At 37.7% G+C, this 22,942-nt stretch overlaps 3 protein-coding genes across 3 annotated transcripts; all 3 read left to right on the top strand.

Moving 5' to 3' along the window:
• Positions 1–3,180: 3,180 nt before the first annotated feature.
• LOC139917911 (1-phosphatidylinositol phosphodiesterase-like) lies at positions 3,181–4,198 on the top strand. The gene is made up of 2 exons (XM_071907144.2): positions 3,181–3,233; positions 3,358–4,198. Exons 1-2 carry the CDS (start codon positions 3,181–3,183, stop codon positions 4,196–4,198), a joined length of 894 nt encoding a protein of 297 aa, XP_071763245.2.
• A 1,954-nt stretch (positions 4,199–6,152) lies between these two features.
• On the top strand, positions 6,153–12,697 carry LOC139917881 (uncharacterized). The gene is made up of 7 exons (XM_071907103.2): positions 6,153–6,241; positions 7,355–7,549; positions 8,636–8,755; positions 9,686–9,742; positions 10,060–10,281; positions 10,688–10,810; positions 11,374–12,697. Exons 2-7 carry the CDS (start codon positions 7,373–7,375, stop codon positions 11,437–11,439), a joined length of 765 nt encoding a protein of 254 aa, XP_071763204.1. The 5' UTR covers positions 6,153–6,241; positions 7,355–7,372; the 3' UTR covers positions 11,440–12,697.
• A 3,960-nt stretch (positions 12,698–16,657) lies between these two features.
• LOC139917912 (uncharacterized) lies at positions 16,658–21,266 on the top strand. The gene is made up of 7 exons (XM_078287294.1): positions 16,658–16,759; positions 17,889–18,082; positions 18,195–18,305; positions 19,041–19,097; positions 19,260–19,499; positions 19,821–19,940; positions 20,993–21,266. Exons 2-7 carry the CDS (start codon positions 17,912–17,914, stop codon positions 21,059–21,061), a joined length of 768 nt encoding a protein of 255 aa, XP_078143420.1. The 5' UTR covers positions 16,658–16,759; positions 17,889–17,911; the 3' UTR covers positions 21,062–21,266.
• The last annotated feature ends 1,676 nt before the right edge of the window (positions 21,267–22,942 follow it).

Genomic DNA, 22,942 nt, shown 5'->3' with positions numbered 1-22,942 from the left:
TTGTAGTAAGTATTTGGCATGCTGTTTTCCCTGTTTATTGCAGTAGGCTACTAGGCTATTTTATAGGCTACTTTTGGTCTTTCAGATGGGAAGACAATGTAGGCTACGCACAAATGTGAGAATCCACAAACTGGGAAAGAGGTTCAAGCATAGACTACTTTCCGGACACAGTATGTTGACCTGGAGGGTTTAATAAATCCTATGCATTTTGGGAAGGGTGTAGCATAGGCCGCACCAGGTTTTCTCGGATTATGTAATATTCCCATATTTGTTAATGTGTCTGAAGGTAAAGCTTGTTTCAATAGGCTACAGTCTTGGTTTCACTACCAAACCTCAGGGTCGGATCACACCGAAGTGGTATATAGACATCACTATTGCTCTACCATTTACTGCATGAATTATGATTTTTTTTAATGGCTTTTCTTACTTAAAGTCACCAATTTAAGAGGAATTGAAGAAAAAAAAGATTGCCAAACTTTGTTTGTGTAAAAATCTTCAAACTTTGTTAGCTTTAGAGAGTCTAGCCAACTCTCACCATGTGACCAGATCAAAACACATCAAATTACACTTAAAGAGTTCCTGTTCACAAGATAACAAGGACACAGTGTCATGGATGCGACGCAGCCCACACAGTTCAACAGTGTTGCAGAGAGGAGGCGAGTGAATGATGCTGGTTCAGTGTCTGTATAGTGCCATGCCTCCAAACGGCCACTAGGGGTCAGATAGGCTAACAACAGTGAGTGAGTGAGTGAGTGAGTGAGTGAGGGAGGGACTGGGTTACTTTACTGGTCCATGAGTTGCTTTGCATCTAAAAAGAAGTTTCTTATTATTACATAACTGTCTTAGAAGTTAATTTATCCTATAAGGTTTAGTTTTGCACAACAGTGGTGCCACCCATATCTGTGTGACGTCACTGACGTTTAACAATGTCCTTATCAGCCATCAACTCTTTTAAAACCTTTTACATGAAGAATGCTATGAATAATGACTGAGGAATGCGTCAGAATGAGTCTAGCAAAATTCATAAAAGGTTTTCAAATCTTAAAGTACTTTAATTGCACTTGGCCTATAAACAATTCATCAAAGACCTTTTGGCGGCTTGTGTAACGTGATGTCGTCGACCTTTGTGCAGATAGCAAAGAGAGATTTGACAATGTTAAGTTTGTCAGTGAGGAATTTAGAAATATTTGTGATGAGGATCTGTGTCTTAAGGAGGTAAAAGCATTAACAGACTCAAAAATAATAAATCTCCAGGTAATGATGTATTGATTAATGCATTCTATAAAATGTTTTAGGTTGAGCTCAGCCTTACTGGCAGTATATAATGAGCCAATAATTAAAGGTGAATTACCTCCCTCCCTATGCAATGTATTACACTGATACCTAAACCAAATAAAGATATACTATCATTAGATATTTGGAGGCCCAACAATGATGCAAAGTTGTTTGCATTAATATTTGCAAATAGATTAAAGTGGCTCTTAATAGCATAGTTCATCTGTCAAGGGCCGACATATTTGTAACAACATTAGACTAATTCTTGACCTTAAAGATTACAATGACTTTGTGGATCAGACTTTTAATATCTGAAATTGGAATTTTTACTAGTTAAAATGACATTGCAACTAGTTGAAATGCTTTTTTGACATGTAAATACAGAATAATAGTTAACCCTCATTTTCACTAGTAGCAAGGGATTACTGATATCAGTTACTGAATTAAAGATATGTGTAAATCAATTTTGACTAGTTGAATTGTAACTGCAACATGTCAACATGTCTTAATAACTAGTAAGAATTGTTTTACAGATATCTTAAATTGTCATTCTAACTAGTTGTAAATACATTTTTACTAGCTACAAAATAATTTTAACTGGTTGAAAGTAAGTTGTTACTAGTAAGCCTCAGTGATTAAATGTTAAAACAGATTGCCATAATGAGGGTGGCTTGATCTTATTTTATGATGGAGCATAATATTATGTTCAAGATTTTGAAATATTTTAAATTTGGGCCATAGAGACTTTATACTCTGGATGTAACAGTTAAATTTGCAAACGGCAACTCATCAAGGTTCTTGTCTTGGGAGAGGTATCAGACAGGGATGCCTGATATCCTCATTTCTGTTTGTGCTTGTAACCCAGGTTTTTCCGTACATGTGTATTTGGAAACAATCCTTGATAAAGTCTTTTCAGCTTGACCTTGTCTAGATTTTGGAGGCAAAGAAAGAAGCTCTAAACATGAAATACAGCATGCTAACTACTTATTTTAAAAAGTAACAGTAATACTTTTAAAAGTAATTGTAATGTCTCAAAGTTAGAATCCTGATAACATTTCTTACAGGATTGCTATAGCTCTTTTTTGCATGGGATAAGTGCATTTTCCCCTTTAAACATGTTTCTCAATAGCCTATTTCAACAAAATATTTCAGAAAATGTTTATTTATTGTTTCCAGCCAACTTGGATACATGTAATTCATTACTATTGCCCAATTTTTGCCTGTTATCACTCTATGATAAAGTTTTGGTGAGTCAGAACCTATTGGCAAACTTACAAATGTCACTAAATCTATGGTGAAGTTGATACACACTTTGATCTTTCGGCTCTTATTGTACGGTCTAGTGGATTACTGCCAAATGCTGTATTTATCAATTCTTGTTGCACTGGTGTGGCTACATTCAAGATAATTTCTGTTTTCCATCAACAAAGCAATAAAGAAATCAAATCCAATCTGGCCTAATTTCTTTTCACAAGGACTTTCTCAAGGGATCCACCTTCTCAAATACTCTGGAAGCAAACAGCACAATCTGAAATACAAACACGCTCTACTGACCTGAATTAACCACAAAAAAAAAGTCTATATCATATGATTGATATTATCGGTCCACACCTATAATATTGCAGATAACCAAGCAGTATAAGTTATGGATTTTGTTGAGTTCACTACTCAGACAGTTCCTCAAGCCTGACCGCTGCAGTGTGTGAGCTGTGAAATCTTCCGAACTGTAAGGTATGGTAGCAAATCTGGAACATTTTAGCTGATACTGTTAATTAAAACCTTACAAGTAGTATCAGATGAAGATACTCAAGGCTTATCTTTGTACATTGAAATTAATGAACAAGCTGTAAATGCATAACTTTCTTCTTACAAACCCTTTGACAGAGTGCTGATTTGTCTGTGAGAATGAAGACCAGTCACAAAAATCTGCTTTTCCCCTATACGGTGCTGTCTCTCATGTAAGTATAATCATCAAATGTGTTGTGACTAAAAAGATTATGGTATATGGGTGTTACAACTTGGTGGTATATGAGTTATCATCCCTCACAGGATTTTGACTTATCTTTAAATCTCTATCTCTAGGATTTTGTGCCATGGAAAGGACCTTTTCTTCAACGACAATCGAAACCTTGTACTCCCGGGGTCCTACAACATTCCCTGGATGGCGGGCATTGAGGACTTCCGTGACCTCTCTCTCCTCACCATCCCTGGCACCCACGACAGCATGGCCCTCCACGGAGGCCCGGAGGCCGAATGCCAGGTCTTGTCCCTGAAGGATCAGCTGAGGGCCGGCGTACGTTACCTAGATCTCAAAGTGTTTGCGCTGGGCAACACCATGTACGTCATGCACGGGATAATGTACCAGCACAGCACTTTCAAGGAGGTCCTGGACACCGTGCAAGCCTTCCTGTCAGAGTTTAAGACTGAGGCCGTTATCATCCGAGTCAAACCAGAGTCCTTTGAAAAAGACAGTGTCAATCAAATGGTGCAGAGTCTGATTGGCAATGACAAGCATTTTTGGGTGAGCTCTGGAATGCCCAACATGGGTCAGGTCAGGGGGAAAATAGTCTTTGTACAGAAAAGCACCTTCACGCTAGGAATCCCTCTCATAGATACAGAGGGTAAAGATGGCAATAAGGTTGACCACATTAAAGATAAAGACAACGCCATAATTAAACACTTGAACCAAGCCGCTGAAGCTTTTGGAGGCGATAATATTGTTCTCACCTACTCTAGCGGTACTGGCTTCGGTACATTCTGGGGCATGTTTCTAACTCCGAAAAGGGTGGCTGAAAAGGTAAACCCGTGGCTTAATCGGTACTTGAGGCAGTTTTACCCTAATCATCCCAGACCATGCTTTGGTGTCATCGCCATGGACTTCCCTGGTATTGACCTCATTCAGACTGTTATCAATTTAAATTAGTAGTAAAGCTTAGGTGTGTATCAAGTGTTTGTGAGGTTGAGGGTTCGAATCTGATGCACGACTATGCAATCATTCCTCTTTCTTCTCTATTACTCTCCACTCTATACTGTCTAATAAACGGGAAATGCCTTCAAGGTAATCCAAAATGCATATTGTCTTTGTCTTTGTCCACAGTTTACTGTATGATGTCGTAGAAACGCTTTAAAAGTAATTTAAAAGTTTAGATATCCTCACTCTCCATTGTATGCTGTCTAATAAAGTAACAATGTCTTAAAAATAATCATGAAAAAGAGATTAAGAGGATAATCTTCACTGACAGTAATAAATCAAATTAAAGTTTGTTTCAATACTTCTACAATAATCTCAATCCTGTGTTTCTCACTGATGGTGACTTTGTATGACATACAATAATGCTGCCTTCAAGTGCGCCGCTTAATCAAGACTTGTCATGCACTGAAGTGCTTTTGGTTGATAATAATAACAAAATAGACCCCGCAACAAACTTATATATATTTTTTGGAAGCTGTTGTTTTATTTCAGAAATCAAGAGTCACTGAGCTACTTTATGTTGCAGCAGCAGAAATAAGAGCAGAAATGTGTATCAGGAAATTTAATTGATGTTTTAATTGATGTACATTGATGTATATTTGTTGCAGACTTGTAGGTCTTGTTGCACTATAAAGACACTTTAGGCTAAACAGTATTTGCAACCGTTGTCTCTTCAACACCAAAATAACAACTTTTCAACAACAACAATTCTGCACAAAAATGCATGACATGTTAAATTAAACAGAGAGTGAAAATAGAGTATTAAGTACAGAATTTCAATAAATATCATGTAATATTTAAACACATCTCTTTTACCATCAGTTGTTGACATGACTTCCATACTCTCTGCAGCCTAAACCTCACATCTCGTCAACACAAGATGTTTTCCACTTTGTTGGGTCATTCATGTGCATTCAACTTATAATATCAACATTTTCGACAGCACTTGAAGCCAGCGTAATATGTGAACATTTTCATACTGCCTTTCACTGCCAAATTCATCACCATTTTCCTTCACTTGCTCTTTAAATGATATGTTAGCAAGACCATTCGCCTCGATTTTTTATGTTTGTAAGAAAGGAAAATTCCATGCACACTGCCTGCAATACACAGCGCTTTATTGCAATAATAAAGCAATAAAGCGCTGTGCATTGCAAGGCAGTGTGCATGGACTTTTTCTGTTCTATTTAGTACTGTCTTTATCCTTTTGCACCTGCCAAGAAGACTTTGAAGGTGTGCAGATAGCTTGACTACTAGATGTTTGTAAGAAAGGAAATAAAAATCAGATAGGCTACAGTTTCACTTTGTCTTTGTGATTGTTTTGTTGGAAGTGTATAATGGTGCAACCTACTGCAGAGACAATTAAAGTTGATGTATTTATGGAGGTCAATAACCTGGAATTTGCTGTAAATAATGTAATGCTATCAAGGAAATATTTTATCCATAAATGTAGATTTATTAAGACAAAACTTGGAAGAATGAGCTTATGAAAAATCTTTAAAATAATATGGACAAAAAAAGCCCTAAAACTCTTCTCTTAGTTTATGTTAGTTTAAGATGACCATGTCATTTTCAGTTTGTTTGCTTCTGTATTTACTCATTTGTTTTAAACTTTTTTTGTGTGTGTGAATAAAGTGCCTCTGATGCAAAATTTGCCATTGTTGTTTGTACATGACTAATGTTCAATAAACAAGAAGAAGAAAAAAACCTGTTGGAAGTGAAAGGAATCTTTATGGAAGAAGATTAGATCCACATGTGAAAAATTAGTAACTGTTTGTTGTTTTCACATCTGGCCCTAATCCTCTTCCGTAAATCTAGGTAGATGAGTCGGGTAAGGGTTAAGTTTCCATTTCGCCTCCAGATGGGGGAGGTACTACCGGTAACAGCCTGGCAGTTTTCCCTCTTCCTCATAACATTGGGAACTGCGCAACAAACTCAGAGTCAGACTTGGACCAACGTTTAGGCATTACCGTCCACCCAAACAGTCAAAAACAGGTAAGGCCAGTTTCTATTCTCAATGTTTGGCTTCTTATAGATATGTGAATTAATGGAATAATGAAATAATGGAGGTTGAGGTAAGGTGTGGACAGTGTTTAAAAGATTTGGGCTGAGTTCAGAATGTGTTTTTAAAATGCTTTATCCGACTATTTCAGATATTTTAGATCAAGTCTGTTTATTTCAGCCTTATTCTGAATAGGATAAATTCTGAAAAATCTCCGTGGGATCTAGATCGTTTAGGACATAGTTTGTTAGTAGAGAGGGAGGGGTTGTAATCTCTTTGTTTACCACGTATTGAAATCTGAGCTGGTATGAGATCTCTAAATGTGAGCCATGGCATCTTATTTCACAGTGAATAGCAGCAGTTTATTTGAAGATGTGTTCAGTTTTCCACAGGACTTTGTTCATTGTTCATCGTGACATTATCAACTCAAACTCTGCTGTTCTCAGTGAGACGAGGGGCAACTGTACAGCTCTCCTTCAGTGTTGAATGGAGTTTCAAAGTCTAAAAGAATAATTAGAGTAGGGATCGGACGATGTGCTTATCCCACAACACGATTCGATACGCGATATGGGCGTCACGATCTGTGATGGGCAAACAGTCTCATTTGTGATTACTACAGCAGAATAAAATGCAGCTAATATCGCGATAAATTTTTCTGACCCACTATTCCTATTGTCACGTTTTTGTATCGCTATATATTGAATTTCGATATATCGTCCCATCCCTAGAGGCACTTTGTCCCAATATCACACATCATAACTTAATCTCTTGGGAAGAGAGAGAGAGAGGGAGGTGGAAGTGGTCACTTTCGTCTCCTCAGAAGGGATAAACGGTGGGACCTCCTCTCTCACCTGACCTCAGTTCAATGTAGGTACTGTGACCTCGCCAAACTTACGGAGGTGCTGAAGTATAGAGAGAAACTTTAGATTCAGACAGGAAAAAGATATGAAACTAAAAACATCCCTGAAAAAGAAGCCCAGTTCTACAATGACTTCACAACATCTAACGTTCTTCTAACCAAATATTCCACTCTTAACCATCAGCTACCTGCAACACAATTTCTTCAAAGTGACATCTAATGACACTGCTGTTTATTCTCTTTTCAGTCTCCAGGAGCGGGCAGGATGTCAGTGACCATGACCAAGGGTGAGGGGGTGACAGTGTTCACTATGAACTCTAACCCCAAAAGTTCTTGGCCTCCAATTTGCCAAATCCTCGGGGCCCTTTGCTACAGCCCAACATGCTGCTCAGTGACGGAGCGTCTGCGGAGGGTCCAGAGTACTTCTCAGTCCGCACTGGGGGTGAGTGGCACAGCTCAAATACACACCAGTTGTGAGATTGGAATTATACAGTATGTTGTCTATGTTCAAACTAGTTTTGTAAAGTTGAGCATTAAAGTTTTCACATGCAAGAGAGCAAGGCAATTTTTGTTTATTATTGCAAGTAAATAGGGCATTTATATAATTCTGTAACGTGACACCTGGTGATTTACATGTGACTGCCCGCACGCGCAACTTGATCACAATTAAAGAAATGCAGTTGAGGTGTATGTTACAGAATCTGGTAAATTGCCTCAACAGTGACATTGCAGTAAGACTGACACAACTCCTTATCCATCCCCCTGTGTCCTGTTTTATTATGGGCTTCGTTGAATAATCATACAAATCCAAGAATAACGTCTTAGCCTCTTCTTCCGATTTTACACCTTTGCTTCCATTTGTACTCGTTTGGATTTTGGCTTCTCACCTTCCTGCAGTCTTGTCAGAGATACCAGCATTACATTGCAGGTGTCACGACTGACTGTCACCGTGTTTCCATTTGTGTTTGAGAAGAACAGTCAAGTTTCCCTGTGAAGATTCCCCTCTTGTTCATCTATGCCCACAGAGCATTTTGATTACTTTAGTTTGAAAAGCTAGCTAACTTTACCTTAACGATGTTGTGATCTGCAAGTCAGATCTTAGTTTATTACAGAGGCCAATCAGAAGAGGCAATATGGCCATTTCCCATATTTACAGTAACACATGTTCTGACTGGCAACACATTATGTTACTGCGATTATACTTAATCCAACTAAGAGCGTAATCGCACATAATTGCATTAACACAATCGGAGTATGCCTTACTCGCATTACTGTCTTAATCACATTACATTTTTTGTGTGGATGTTAACATAGTCATTGCGTGAGGGATTTTCCATTACACTATTCCTGTTCTGTAGCTGTACTTGTTTGGGTAGGAGAGCAACAGGTAGAAACCAGCATGTAACCCAAACACCTGAGGGTGGACCAGTAAATATCCACTTAAACAGCGACACCCGATGTCAGCAGTGATACAGACCTTTGTCGTTTATTATATTTTATGTTATATACTGTGTTTTCTCCCTCACAGGCTATGCAGATTATGGTTGGGTTGCTCAACATTGGCCTTGGGGCCATCCTCTGCTCTAGCGGTGGTGGCTCTTGGTATCAAATGGATATATACGCCTATCCTTATTGGCTTGGAGCTTTGGTAAGCAAGCTAATGTTTGTTACTTTTGTGTTATTTATTTGTAAGGTTTGTGTTTGTCTTATAGCCGAAATCCACCAGAAATCAAACTTTCTATCCGTGTACTTGAACAAGTCTCTCCTAAAGCTAGAGCTGAGGGATACTCTACCGAAAAAATGAATTGGAGCTGCTTTGTTGATTGAGGGTGAAATATGACAGGGGTTATTCTCAGGGGGATATGTGTACGTTTCCTGGTTGAGAACTGTCAGCATACAGGGTCTGAAATGAACACCTGCCAAGTGCCAAATGCCAGTAAAATTAGTCACTGGCAGATGAATCACTAAGGGTCTCCCACCACACTGGGACACGGACACACTAACATTTTAAAACCATAATGTTTGAATGCTCCGGTTATATACAGCCTTAACCTTTTCTCAAACTTTGTTCCTGCTGGGATTCTCTCTGACCATGATCCAATCAAATCAAAGCAAAACAGTGGCTCTGTATCAGTCAGGCTCCTTATTGGCTGCATGTTAGGCTGGCTCCACACAAAGAGGAAGGAAAAATCTAAACTTCTGCAAACTGTCTGGATCGCTAACAAGCCTAACATTAGCTGAGGATTAATATCAAGTTTTAAATTAACACACAGTGCCTGATTCTACACATAATAGCATTGAAGGGTGACATACTACATATTCATGAAAATGTATATATTTTTTAATTTTGGCCAATAAACATAATTCTTGGAAAGTAATATTGTTTTTCCTAGCCCTTGACAGGTGAGGCAAAAAGTTAGTGTTGGGTCGTTGGGTTGTAGCTATGGGAGAGAGTTGTTGGTGCTCACAAATATTGTTCAGTCTATCAAAGATAATAGAAATAACATGCATATCAATTCTGATTTAGGGTTTGTTTTCAAGTGTGGAGTTACATTAATACTTTTTCTCTTTTCTCTAGTTCATTCTATTTGGCATCATATGCATTTTGTCTGAGAAGTTCCCCAGTCCATGCCTGGTGAGTATTTTGCAGTAGTGCAGAGCCCCTGGTGCAGGTGTAGTGCCTTTCTGTAGGGCACTTTGGTTGGTGGGCATTGTAAAAGTAACACCAGCCGCACACCAGTTTCCACAGCTGGAATACACCCTCCTACCAGTGTAACGGGGTGAACCAACAACCTTTAAGATACTTTATTAGTCAGCCTCAGTCCTGCTGCCTCTGTAAAACATATGGCAAATACTGTAATACTGTGAGTGTACTGTATGTTATTTGAATTTGGTTACATCCTAATACTGTAAACTGCATAAACATGTTATCTGCCAACTCTTCTACTTTAGGTCATTGTCAATGTGCTTTTGAATCTGGCGGGAGTTGGTTTCGCCATTGCGGCCATCATACTCTACTCCATTAACTTGGCAAATATTGGAATGTATTGGATGTGCGAACGTGACTATGACTACGGCTGGTACAACCGGCGTGAAAGTTCAACTCCAAGTCCACCTACTGATGAGCAGAGGGCCATGAAGGAGCAATGCATGGAGGCCAGAGCGACTACTCTAGTAAGTGTTGAAAATATCTGGGCAGGACCCAAAATACAATGCAGTTGTATAACTGACAAGTGGAAAATACAGGGCTTCAAATAATTTAGACATAATCTCTTAAAAGTGGATTCACACCATTCATACTTTCCATTGCCATACTTATGGCAATGACTTATGGCTAACATTATGATAATGTACTTTTCAAATCAAGATAATAAAGTGCTTTACAGAGAACAAAACATTAAGTAAAAGCCAATGAAATAGATATTAAAAAGGCAGTCTTCCATTAAAAATTGTTAAATAAATAAAACTGCCAAATACAAAGGAAACAGATCAAGTATAAAAATTTAATTCAATTAAATAAAACCATGCACAAATGTGTTTTAACATTTAAAAGCTGACATTGATGCTTCTGCCCCACCAGATGCTTTTGAGATCCATCAACATTGTGTTGATCGTTCTGTCAGTCCTTCAGCTCTGCCTCGTCATCAGCTCTGCTGTCCTGGGGATCAAGGCTCTGAGGAAGAATGGAAAGGAAGTGAGCAAGGTACAGTGCAGAATTGTATTTTTTATTAAACCTTTATTTATCCAGGAAAGGTTGACTGAGCACACATGCTCTTTTCACAGTTCCACACAATCACACCTTGGAGCTGCCCAGTACAACACAGTCTTCTACTGTTGGACCCTGAACAGCTCCATTGAGGATTTAAGTCAATTAAATTTAATTAAATTGTGGGTTTTCAAGGGAGTGTTGGCAGTAGTTGCTGAGAGACAGGCCAGTGTTACTCAGTGGTTACTGGTGACCCTCTGGTCATAAACACACTTTTCTAACTTCTAGGATACCACTGCCCATGCCACTGTTGACTTTATGTATCAATTCGACTTAAAGGATAAGTTTGGCGATTTTGGACCTATATATATATATATATATATAATGTTTCTCTTACATACCTGTAGTACTTTGACCCGCAGAGAATATTGACTTCAGAGTCAGCTGTCGGTTGAAATGGCGAGCTCCGTTACCTCTTGCTGCTCCCTTTCTCTTTTAAAGAAATAAGTGTATCCACACCTTTGTTCTAGTATACTTCACAGTTTTTTTTTTCTCCTTAGAGCATTGATGACCTGGAGCACTACAAACCACTGCTGGAGGAAGTCACCACTAACCCCATAGCCTAAAAGAAATTCTCTGCTTTCTGGTATCACTTGTGTTGAAGTCCTGTGCGTTTATATGAATAGAGCTGTTACGGGGTTAGGGCTCATTTCCCACGGGGGCTGCTTATACTAAAAATGTATGCACTTATGGTATTTCAGGGTTAGGCTTGGTAAATATGTGCAGTATATGGCATATGGTACTGCACTTTAATACATCTGAATTGTAATGCTTTTTTGTTATTAGCACTATACTTATATCCCATTGATTCTTATGAATTTTAAGTCTTTTTACTCAAGCTATATGTCGTACAGTTGATTTGTTTGTAGATGAACGGGAAGATCGTTAATTTCCAGTGTGAGATTGATGGACTGATGGACTGTTTTTCTTATATATCCATTATCTTGACAAGATCAACCCCTGTGCTAAGAAATAAAGGCATCCAAACTGTTGACAGCTGCACACATTATTGTTGTTTTGAATTTCCTGTTCATGTGATACAAACTGTAACAACATAATGAAGGAGGTGCCTCAAAGGGTGACTGGGAAATTTAATAGTATGACCTAGTTATATGCACCTCCTCTCTTAGGTGTTGAGTGAAAATCCGATGTGAGAGCAAGTGTCAGGTGAAGGAAAATAACCAACTTGAGTTCAAAATGTCATGGTGTCCCTTTATTTCCAATAAATGGTATTGAACATATATGTATTCTGACCAAATGAAAATGAAAATTAAATGATTAGAGTCGCTCCTTGTTCAGTAGTGTCAATCCAGTTTGTGACACCAATCTTTTTTTACATGTAATCAAATTGGTATATGCAAATGTGTCTGATCTAGTGCCTTATTTCCTGAATGTACTTTAAGTTTGAGTCGATGGTCATGAACTTTGTCTTAATTTAGTGTGCAAAGAATCTGCATGATTGTTGGGGAAAGAGTTTTAACAGTTTAATCACAAAGAGTGTGAATGCTACCCAGGAAAAAGTTAAAAACGGTAAAAAAAAACCAGACTTTGACCTGTAGAAGAGGTCGAACCAAAGAGTCAGGTACAGGTCAGGCATTTGTGGATTTCTTCTTTTTTCTGGTTGTTGTACCATTTCTTTCTCTGATGAGTTTTGTTGTCCTGTAGTTTCTGTTATCTGATTGAATTGTGTCTGTCATCTTGAATTTTTACTCTGTTTCTTTGCAAGCAATTTATTTGTTTCACCTGCACCACTTGTATTTTTTCTCGCTTTGGTCTGAGTTGTGTCATTTTCATGTGCAAATAAACAAATCTAAACCAACTACAGTAAGACCATGTATGTGAAATTAGTCATGTTCATCAACAAGGTTTTGAGTAACTAGTGTTCAAACCTTTTGGGCTATCTGTCATAACTTGGTATTAAATGAATACATGGAAAGTGTCTAGATGAAACTATCTTCACATCAAAACAGCAACAGAATGGGCTTCAACCAACTTATAATTAGATCAGGGATAGGATTCCAAATTCAACATTTGAAAAAGTTTTGCCGCATAGGCCTACATACCCTTATATTAAACCCATCATGAAATCAATGACAGTTCTCTGACATTAGTAAGCACGTTGCAGTGTTGATTTACTTGTAGAATGACTTCATTTTGTGAGGAACTAACCCTAACCTCCTTCAGCAATTCTTAAATTTGTCTGTGTAAAGATTCCTCAGTTGTGGTTTGTTTACATTGTGTGTGAGTGGTAAGAGATAGTTCATTGCGTCTTAGTAAAGGCAGGAAATTCCCACATTCTGAAATCTGAGTTGTTTTGAAATCTCCAAACTTAACCAATGTGTGTGATGTTGATAATCTAGGAATTTAAAGTTATTCTACTGTTGCAGTCAGAAGTATCTCTGGATAAGAGGGCCTGCTGAATGCTTAATGTAAATTATCAAAGTATGAAAGATATAATGCTGGACTGCAGAGTGATCTTTATGTTCTATAGTTTGGCAGTCAATTATTGGAAGATTTGATAGATAAAAGATAAAACACTGGAAAAAACACCTAACTGCAGTGCTGGTGTTTTTGCTTCTTGAGCTGAAAGTTTCCGTTGTCATTTATCTGAGTGAATTTCATGACGCCTTGGCCGTTGAAATCTGTATACATTTTGGGATACTGCTACCACAAAATGAAGTATGAGAAAGCAGGGGCTGTGAGGGCATCAGAGAAGTTGTGCACAGCCAATACAGTTTTATTTGTAGCTACTGTGTAAAATCTTTGCGCTGTAAGAATGGGCCAGTGGTTGAAATATAGGGAGTTACAGGGCCGACTGAAGCATCTGTGGGGTTGATGTTTCTCTGACCTCCTCATTCAACAGTGTCGAGGTCTGTGGCTGAAGGAGGACACATGATGGACACACACACACACACACACACACACCCACCAGAGTTAGTTATGATTACACTTATATTCTACTTGAATCTGCAAAGGCACATACACGATAACTATTACAGTAGAAGCTGAAACACTGAAGTTCTGACAGTAGCCTATGTATTTAGCTACTGACACTAGCCACTGTCTGTAGTAGGTTACAGCACAGATTCAGCAGAGGCTACATTTGGTACTATTTAGCTATTAGCAAAGCAGTAATGTGATAACAAAGCTAAGGTTAAATAGAGAACTGTTGTAAGATATCAACAACAGTACACAAGCTTAGCTAGCAAATATCAGCTAGCTAGCTTTAGGCTAAGGTGGCTATCTTAGATACTAGACACATACAAAATGTAATAAAACAGTCTCCAGCAACATACTGTACCATTGCAACATGTTTGTCCAATCCAACGTTAGCTGTGGGTAAAGTTAGCCTCTGTAGCAGCACAGCAAGAAGCAGAGACAGTGCCAGAAAAACAAACACACCTCAAGCTAGCTCCGCCCACCTGAGATCCTCCATTTTCCAATTCACACAGACAAACAAGACAAATGAGGGGTAGTGGCTCAGTGGTCTAAAGTGTGTGCCGTGTAAATGCAATGTCCTGGGTTTGAATCTGGTCCAGTACCTTTGCTGCATGTCCTCCCAGTCTTTCCTGTCTCTCTCTACTTTGATCTGTCCAATAAAGGCAAACATGCCAAAAACGTACTCTTATTGGTGATACTCTGAAAGACAACAGAAAGGCTATACAACTGCTTTCATTCAACAGTTATAATAAAAAATGATTGGCCACTAGGCACACAGACCAGAAACATGTTTATATGCTTAGTTGAAAAAGGGAACTATATTTACAATGGTTGAGCTATCTATAGTTAAACGTAGATACCTCAATACCAACTTAAATCCTAAACAAATGGATAGCCCCAGCACCAAAAATGAAAAAATGGGAATGGGTGTATACTGCCCTCTTTAATTGACTGACAGCTATTGACACATTGATTTGGCAGGCAAGTGCGTGTTTTTAATTGCATTTGCTATATTTTATGTCTGTAACAGTTTTGTTGACATTAGTAATATTTGAAAACAAGACAGTAAAACAGGCCCATGTGATATACAGTGGGTTAGAAGGCCTTGTTAAACGCTTTTGGATCTCCTCTCCCAGTGGACACAGTCAGGATCAGAAGTGGAATCATTTTTTTCGGCATTGGAAATCTGTCAATATACACTTTGATTTGTAGTGGTGATTTTGGTCCAGAGACATATTGACAACTGTAACGCAGTTCATACTGACACACATGGGTCAAGGACAAGTCAGACAGTGTAAAGGTACAGAGTAAGACACACTATAGACAGTGGGCAAGTGATCTAGAGCAGTGATTCTCAACCTTTTTCATATCAAGGACCCCTAATTTAGTCCACATTGGGGCCACGGACCCCCATTTGATGAGATTTCTCCTCTCAGACTTCTCTCTGAAAATATTTTTATCATTAGATATGATTTTGTCCAGAATTCCATGACTATCTGTATTGTAGGTAGAGAGATAACAGTGAAACTATGATCAAAACAGTCATTCTTCTACATTCTCTACTTGTGTTAACTCATTATAAATGAAATAATGGTGAAGTTTAACAATTCATCAATTTGCTGGGGACCCCCTGGAACCCCCTCAAGGACCCCTGGTGGTCCCCGGACCCCACGTTGAGAACCATTGATCTAGAGTAATAAAGTAAGTAAAACGTTATTAATATAGCACTTTTTTTTTTCTTTTTTAAACAGTTACAAAGTGCTAGAGCTTCAGGGATCAGTTAGTTTGATACATCACACTGTACCATCAAATTAGAATTCATGTTAGCTTCAGCATCCATTAGTCCTTCTCATATGTTTCCATTTTGTTGGAATCTGAAATATTGATTTTGCAGACGGAGGCCAGCTTTGAACACTGCAAGACGCCATCTAAAGAAGTCTTCCTTCAAAATTCATAGGGATGACACACTGGATTTCTCCTAATGAATGAATGTAATGGAACGAACACCAGTGCTACATAACCTCATTAAAACCACATGCTCTACTAGTAGTGTTTTATCCTGATGTGTCGGGGAAATAAGATAAGATGAGACTTTATTGATCTCTCAGAGACTCAGCTGGGGAAAAGATGAATAGAGTATAATCACACAAATGGAATATAAAACAAGTAATAAATGCACCTAATAATAATAATAATAGTAATAATTTGACACTACAAATTTATTTTACTAAACTGCTTGATTTGATTTATTTACTTGTGTGTTGTTTTCATGTTTTCATGTTCTGTTCCTTAGTTCCTTTATTCTCTTTCATTTAATAGATTTTTCTTATTATCATGCCTAATACAGTCGTATTTCTTCTGTAAAGTAATTTTTTTCATTATTAAAATGTGTTTCTTTAAAATGATGATGATTGCAATTATTATTAGTAGTAGTATTAGTATTAGCATTATTATGAGGGAATCAGCAGTGTAGAATTTCAACAGTTACTCGTTGAGGTGGGCACTTCAGACCTGAAGGCACAAAATACATATAATATTGAGTTCTGTTAAATATTAACAGAACTGAAGGTACAACATATTAGGGACACTTCCTCTTTTCATGAAGTACACTGATAAGTGGCTTTTACCTGAACCAGGTAAAAGCCATTATCCCTTATTGATTTCTCTTATTAAATCTATACCGATCACAAAGGAGGAGATGTAGATAAAGAGAAGCAGACGAGTTAGAGAAGGAGTTTTAAGCTTTGAGACAATTGAATTGTGCCAAAAGGGCTGCAACTCAATATCAGTACATTCAGTGTATGAGGGAGGGACTTAACATCATACTGACTGTCCCCTCCTCTCATCCCACATCCTGTTAAATCAGAAGCTGTGAAGCTAACACACAGCATCGTCTGTCACTGTTACAATAAGGAAGCTGTAAACTTGGTGACGAACCAGAAACAGGTGAGCTCTCTGCGCAATCCAACTACTTCTAACAATCTGTTATCAGTGCATCGGTAACATGAACTTTGAACAGAAATGACCTGTTGAGTGAGTCCTAAGCTGGGTGTTTTGGATAGTTTTTAAGAGCAAAACTAACCTAAACTGTATTTTTTTGCACTCTTTATGTACAGTAAAATGTGAGTGACGTGATTTATGGAGAATGAGATGATTTATGAGCGTGCATTCTTTGTAGAAATGTTTGAATATTTGTGTGTGTGCGTGCGTGTGTGTGTGTGTGTGTGTGTGTGTGTGCGTGTGTGCGTGTGTGTATTGGGGTGGGGGGGGGGGCATATTGGGCGACATTCAGGATCACATTCAAGACCCTGACTTCTCCTTTGTGCGCATACTTTCCTACATCCCTTTTTGTGTTAGCTTTTGGATAAGTGACACAAAGAAGTTGAGACAGGAAACAAAGACATGCAAATAGCAAAAAAGGAAGTGAAACTCTTCCCCTTCTGGGAACCTGAACCTTTAAAAAAAAAATGATAACAATAACCCTCCCTCCTTCCAGAAGACATGACCTGTTTGGCATACCCCTATGTTTTCTGGAGGAAGAGCCTCAAGAATGATTATAAGTCTGAACTAAAACCGCTGTGTCTCTCCGTCATACTCAGAGCTGTTCTTAAAATACACCTGATCATACATCAGATACTTCAAATAAGTGTTGGTTGATGCAGCTGTGTGTGCTGTTGCAGAAATCCTTATCTTGTTCCATTGACACAAGCTCTTTCCACATTACATATCTGCCTTTGAAAAAAATGACACCTACTCAGGGAAAATGTATGATTGCACAAAACTGACTGCAGGCAACTTCAGTCCCTGGAGCCTCTATCTTTTAGAGGTATTGAATTATGAAACGTAGGTACTGACTTTTTTTGAAGGGGCAATAAGTAGATTCTCACTGCCCCATAGTACGAAATGACCATAATATATCTGCAGGAGGTTGAAAGGGTTGTTCATCGATACCAATGACTCAGTGTTTACTTTGCCAGGTGCTGAGATTTCAAGACATTCAAGAATGTCAAGAATTTTTTTATGTTACTCCAACAATCTCTGATCTGCAAACATTTGCCTCCATTTCATGTTACAGGCGTGTCATCAGCAGTGATTAGGATGTCGGTAACTGTGGACAAAGGCAAGGGGGTGACTGTGGTCACCATAGCAGCTAACAGTAAGAGCACTTGTCCGGCATTGTGCCAGATCCTCGGGACTCTTTGCTACAGCCCAGTATGCTGCTCCGTGTCCCGGGAGCTGCTGCAAGCCAGTGCACCGGTAGCTCTTGGGGTGAGAGGAATTAAAAGAACAAAGCACAAGTACAAAGAACACATACAAAAACATTATTCACAAAATTCTACAGTGGTGGTCATAGAGGTTTTTTGTTTCAAATCTTTTTCAGACTGTACAGATCATGGTGGGTCTGTTCAACATCGGACTCGGGCCAGGACGCACAAGCACACATCCTGGGGATTTGACCCATTTGGGTGCCGCTTATTGGCTTGGCGCTGTGGTAAATCAATATTCTTGTGGTAACATGTTTACCAAGACAACATAATATTTGATGTTTAAAAACAGTAGAAACGATAATGGCCAAAGCAGGACAATGTTTTCCCCATTTTCCAATACAAGTTTTGTAATGCTTAACTTTACAATAACTGTATTCCACTGCACTATCCCGGGTATTAACAAATGGAAACGTGGTGCAAGTAAACAATAATACTGTGTTAGTACTTATACATGTTATACATTAATACATGTGTAACAAAACAACACAAGTACAAATTGGACAACATAATATACTAAAATAAATCAGTTCCAGCATCTGACATAAGTGAAGCTGACTGATTTACAAACATTTGACAACAAATGACTTTTTTTTTTTTTGTGTGGAAATTATGTTATGGTGGATTTTTACTGAGCACTAAGATGAGGTTGTATAACATCCAGTATAAATTAATACATATGACACATAGATATGAGTTGTAGTTACAACACTTTTCCATAGGTTAATACACTGGCATAAGTGTTACTAGACATCCACACAAACTTTCATTTGTAGGGCAAGAGGTGGATATCATAAACAGATACAGTAGTTGAGTGGCATTAGAAAGTAACATAAGAGACAGTTAGTGGCAATATTACTGGTTTTACATTGCTTTGTTAAAGAAAACATTGACTACATTTTAATAATTACTATAATATAATATACTATATTTTCATTGATTGTCTTCTGACCTCTCTTCAGTACATCATTGCTGGAATCATGTGCATTTTGGCTGGAAGGTTCCCTTCTCCTTGCTTGGTAAGTGAAACCCTCTTTGCTTATCAACCAGCGACTAAAATCGAAGGAAATTCATAAAGCATATACTGTGGCGGACTGTTCTCAGTAGAATACCAAATACCAAATAGTGTTTGATATTAGAATTGGAATAGAACTTTTAAATTAAGTAATTTTTCCTTTCAGGTGGGCTTCACTGTGTTCATGAACATTGTCGGAGCTCTCTTTGCCATCACTGGCATTGCGCTGTATGCCATTGACCTGGGAGATGCCTCTCTGTTTTGGATGTGTAACTACTATGATTATGGCTATGGATACTATGACAGTTATGAAGGCAAAATGGAAACTCCAAGTGCAGAGAAGATGCGAGAGAGATTCAAGCAGCAGTACAGTGACAAATGCAAAAATGTGGCCTTCTTTGCCCAGGTGAGCATGCTTCTAAAACAAGTCATGATAGCCTGACTGGCTTTAACAGCCAGCCATTACTCTTGTAACTTGACAATCTGATGAGTTTGAAAATTGCAACACCTATTCTTACAAGACAGTTGTAAACAAGTAAACAAGACAAATCATGCTACATTTTTAAAGAACAGTTGGTAACTTGTCCTTGGTTGACAAAACAATAACATTTTTACAAAATGAATCACCAATATTTTAAACATATTAAATAATGAACTTCGTTTTTTCCCTCCCAAATTGATATATATTGAGTTTGGATAGAACTGTTTTTCATTTCTCCTCCATCAGAGGTTGCTGACGTCCATGGACATCACACTGATTGTCCTGGCCATTCTTCAGCTGTGTGTCAATATTAGCGTTGCTGTTCTGGGCATCAAGGCTTTGGTCAATCGAAGGGAGAAGAAAGAGGTATAAACCAACAGAACGCACACAAATTCACTAACCACACAAACAGAGGCAGCAACTGTAATCGCAATGTTGCAGTAACGTTGTTCCAACGTCATAAATGAAAAGTCACACTCACAACGTTGCAGGGACATAGTGTGTTTGTAGGGTAGTAGTAGTAGTAGCAGCAGCAGCAGTAGCAGTATTTGTGGTGTTATTATTTTTAGTGATAGTGATATATGAGTAGGGGAGAGCGGGGTAAGTTGTCACGTAGGTAAGTTGTCTGAGTGGCTTTATTTCTGAAACTAAATATTTTAGAGCCAAAAGTCCAATTACAAAAATTGTATTTTTCTTAATAAGAGGTTACCTATGTTGAATACAACAGTCCATGTCAAAACGCTCAACTCAAACATTCAATCAATCAAGCAATTTGTATACCTGAAAGTAAATAATGAAAATCTTAATGTTTTTCTTCTCATTTTTTTCTTATAAAGGAATCAAAATAATTTGTGACGCATAAAAGCAAGGGTCAGCTATAACCTGATCATCAATTTGAATGGTTTAGTGAAGCTCTGTGCTCAGGAAAGGGACCTTTGTCAGGAATGCCTGGGTGGGGCATGTTGTCACATTACATAACTATCCAAATCCTTTTTATGATTAGAAATATTTTTACACTCATTCTTTTCTGAATAAATATGATTTTGGTACACCCACAAACCTTTGGCTTGTGTACAGAGGGTAGGCTGCATAGGCAGATTACTGTTATTACTGTTTCTTTAAGTGACTAAGAACCATTTTACATAATAAATCATCAAATTAAATGTGTATATATGTACATTAATATATCATACTGTTTAGAGAAGACCATAATCTAGCTAGAAAAATATATATCGTATCTCAGTAGTAAGGCACTGAGAAATACACCAATGAGTAAAAAGTGTGACAATATGCCCTGCTCTCCCCTAACACTATCATACAATTTAAACTGTTGAAAATTTATTACAAAAAGGAGGATTATGAAATTAGGAATTATGTTAGATTTTCAACTTTGTCCTGTTTTTTTTCTGTACCAACAGGGTGTTCAGGATGTTGAGTTTTACAAGCCACTGCTGAAGGAAGTCAACATCACAAGTCCTGGTGCTTAAAACACACTGCTGTGCTGGGTTTTAGTTCAAGGCATGTAAGAAATGTTTTACGTTACTGAAATATCAATATCTTCTTTCCACCAATATTCAAAATGAAAAACAACAAAAAAACATTGACACATACAGTCATGAAATGATTAGCGGCATGAAAGTAAAACACATTATGGGTTACTGGTATTCAAATTATGTGTCATCTTAAGAATTATCTTACAAAATAGTTTGGTTTTGGAGGATAAAATCATCTGTATTTTTGGAATATAGATTGACACCTATAGCTTTTATTTTTCTTTCCCAAACTGGATATATTCTAGCATGGTATATAAAAACTGCGAAATATGCATTTCTTGTTTCCAGCTTCTCATATTTTCATATCAAGTAATTTTAATGAATATGAATGGGTGTTCAATATGATGCTTGTGATGATCTTATAACACTCGCAATAAGAAATCAAATCTAATTTATATCACTAAGACAAGATTAACATTTTTAAAGGGGAACATTCTGTGCATGGGTCGTATAGCTGCAGCTTTGTGCAGAAAATTCTCACTCTGAATCAATAATTGTGTTGATTTAAAATTTTTAAATGTTGAAATGCTTTCTATTAGCGTGCAAATGATGTTTTAAAGGAAACGCGTGCATCAATAAAGTGAGATATATATTGTGGATATTTTCGTTTTTTTTTAAAGATGCTCAGATGATTTGAATTTTTATTTCAGGACATCCAACAAGTATTAATGCTATTGTTGTGGTTTTGGGACAGTCTCACAAAATTTGTAAAATGACCATGAACTCTGAAAAGCTGTGAAAATTATGTTCCTCCACCACCAATGGATTATGTGACTATAGCACCAACATTTTCAAATGTTCATCACATTGAAAGGTTAGTTAACAGTTAAGTTTAGGCTAGTAAAACAACTTTGGTTAAGGTTAGGGTTAGGGTTATTTAAATTTTAAGACTTTGTGCCAAACTGATTTTAGCTACAGCGTCCTTTTGACAATTTATTCTTATGACAGTTCATAGAAAAATATTTTTTAATTTTCATCTGTCCTGAAAAAATGGGGATATGTGGGAGAAAAATGGCCAATGAAATGTATTAGTTTTCTTTCCCTTTCCTGCCAGCGATGTAATAATTGTATGGCATAATACTAGTTGAACATTGTATTACTGTCAAGCTTAAAACTACTTGCTTGTATGTCAAAATGACTTATAGCCATTTGTACTTTTGGTGGCACCCCTGCTGCAAATATAAATGGTACTGACCAGTTTGTAAAGCTGTGGCTTGATTTACTCAGTTTGTGTGACTGGCTGTGGGCTGGGGGGGAATTGCCATTGCAGTAAGTTTCACTGTGTCATTATCTTTCTGTTTTTTTGGGCCAACTCTGGCATCATGTAGCGTGTATTGAATGCCAAGTACACCAGAAATCAGAGAACCAAACTTCTGGACTTTTGTTGCCTTCTTCCTCAGCTCCACACTTCCCAGAACCGCTTGCCTAGATCCTCTTGGGGTTTTACACCTTAACCCTACGAGCAGTTCTCAGAGTGCTCATTAATTGTGTAGGTAACACTTTATAATAAGGTTGTTATTAAAATGTATTTCTTTAAAATGATGATGATGATTGTTATTATTAGTACTAGAATTAACATTATTATGAGGGGATCAGCAGTGTAGAATTTCAACAGTTACCCATTGAGGTGGACACTTGAGACCTGAAGGTACAAAATATTAACAAAATATTCAGTTCTGTTAAATATGATCAGAACTGGAGGTACAAAATATTAGGTACACTGATCAAGTAAATCCAGGTAAAAGCCATTATCCCTTATTGATTTCCTTGTGTAGATAAAGAGAAGCAGACAAGTCAGAGAAGGATTTTTAAGCT

Source organism: Centroberyx gerrardi, chromosome 12 (genome assembly GCF_048128805.1).
Source record: "Centroberyx gerrardi isolate f3 chromosome 12, fCenGer3.hap1.cur.20231027, whole genome shotgun sequence".
NCBI lineage: Eukaryota > Metazoa > Chordata > Actinopteri > Beryciformes > Berycidae > Centroberyx > Centroberyx gerrardi.
Note: the sequence above shows the minus strand (reverse complement) of the source record. Positions and strands in the feature narration are given on the sequence as shown.

Bases quoted from the DNA above. Each gene is read 5' to 3' on its own strand.
- LOC139917911 (XM_071907144.2), top strand. From the start codon at position 3,181: ATGAAGACCAGTCACAAAAATCTGCTTTTCCCCTATACGGTGCTGTCT. The intron at 3,234-3,357 runs GTAAGTATAATC...CTCTATCTCTAG, and splicing joins TATACGGTGCTGTCTCTCAT to GATTTTGTGCCATGGAAAGG.
- LOC139917881 (XM_071907103.2), top strand. From the start codon at position 7,373: ATGTCAGTGACCATGACCAAGGGTGAGGGGGTGACAGTGTTCACTATG. The intron at 9,743-10,059 runs GTGAGTATTTTG...CTTCTACTTTAG, and splicing joins AGTTCCCCAGTCCATGCCTG to GTCATTGTCAATGTGCTTTT. The intron at 10,811-11,373 runs GTACAGTGCAGA...TTTTCTCCTTAG, and splicing joins ATGGAAAGGAAGTGAGCAAG to AGCATTGATGACCTGGAGCA.
- LOC139917912 (XM_078287294.1), top strand. From the start codon at position 17,912: ATGTCGGTAACTGTGGACAAAGGCAAGGGGGTGACTGTGGTCACCATA. The intron at 18,306-19,040 runs GTAAATCAATAT...ACCTCTCTTCAG, and splicing joins CTTATTGGCTTGGCGCTGTG to TACATCATTGCTGGAATCAT. The intron at 19,098-19,259 runs GTAAGTGAAACC...TTTTCCTTTCAG, and splicing joins GGTTCCCTTCTCCTTGCTTG to GTGGGCTTCACTGTGTTCAT.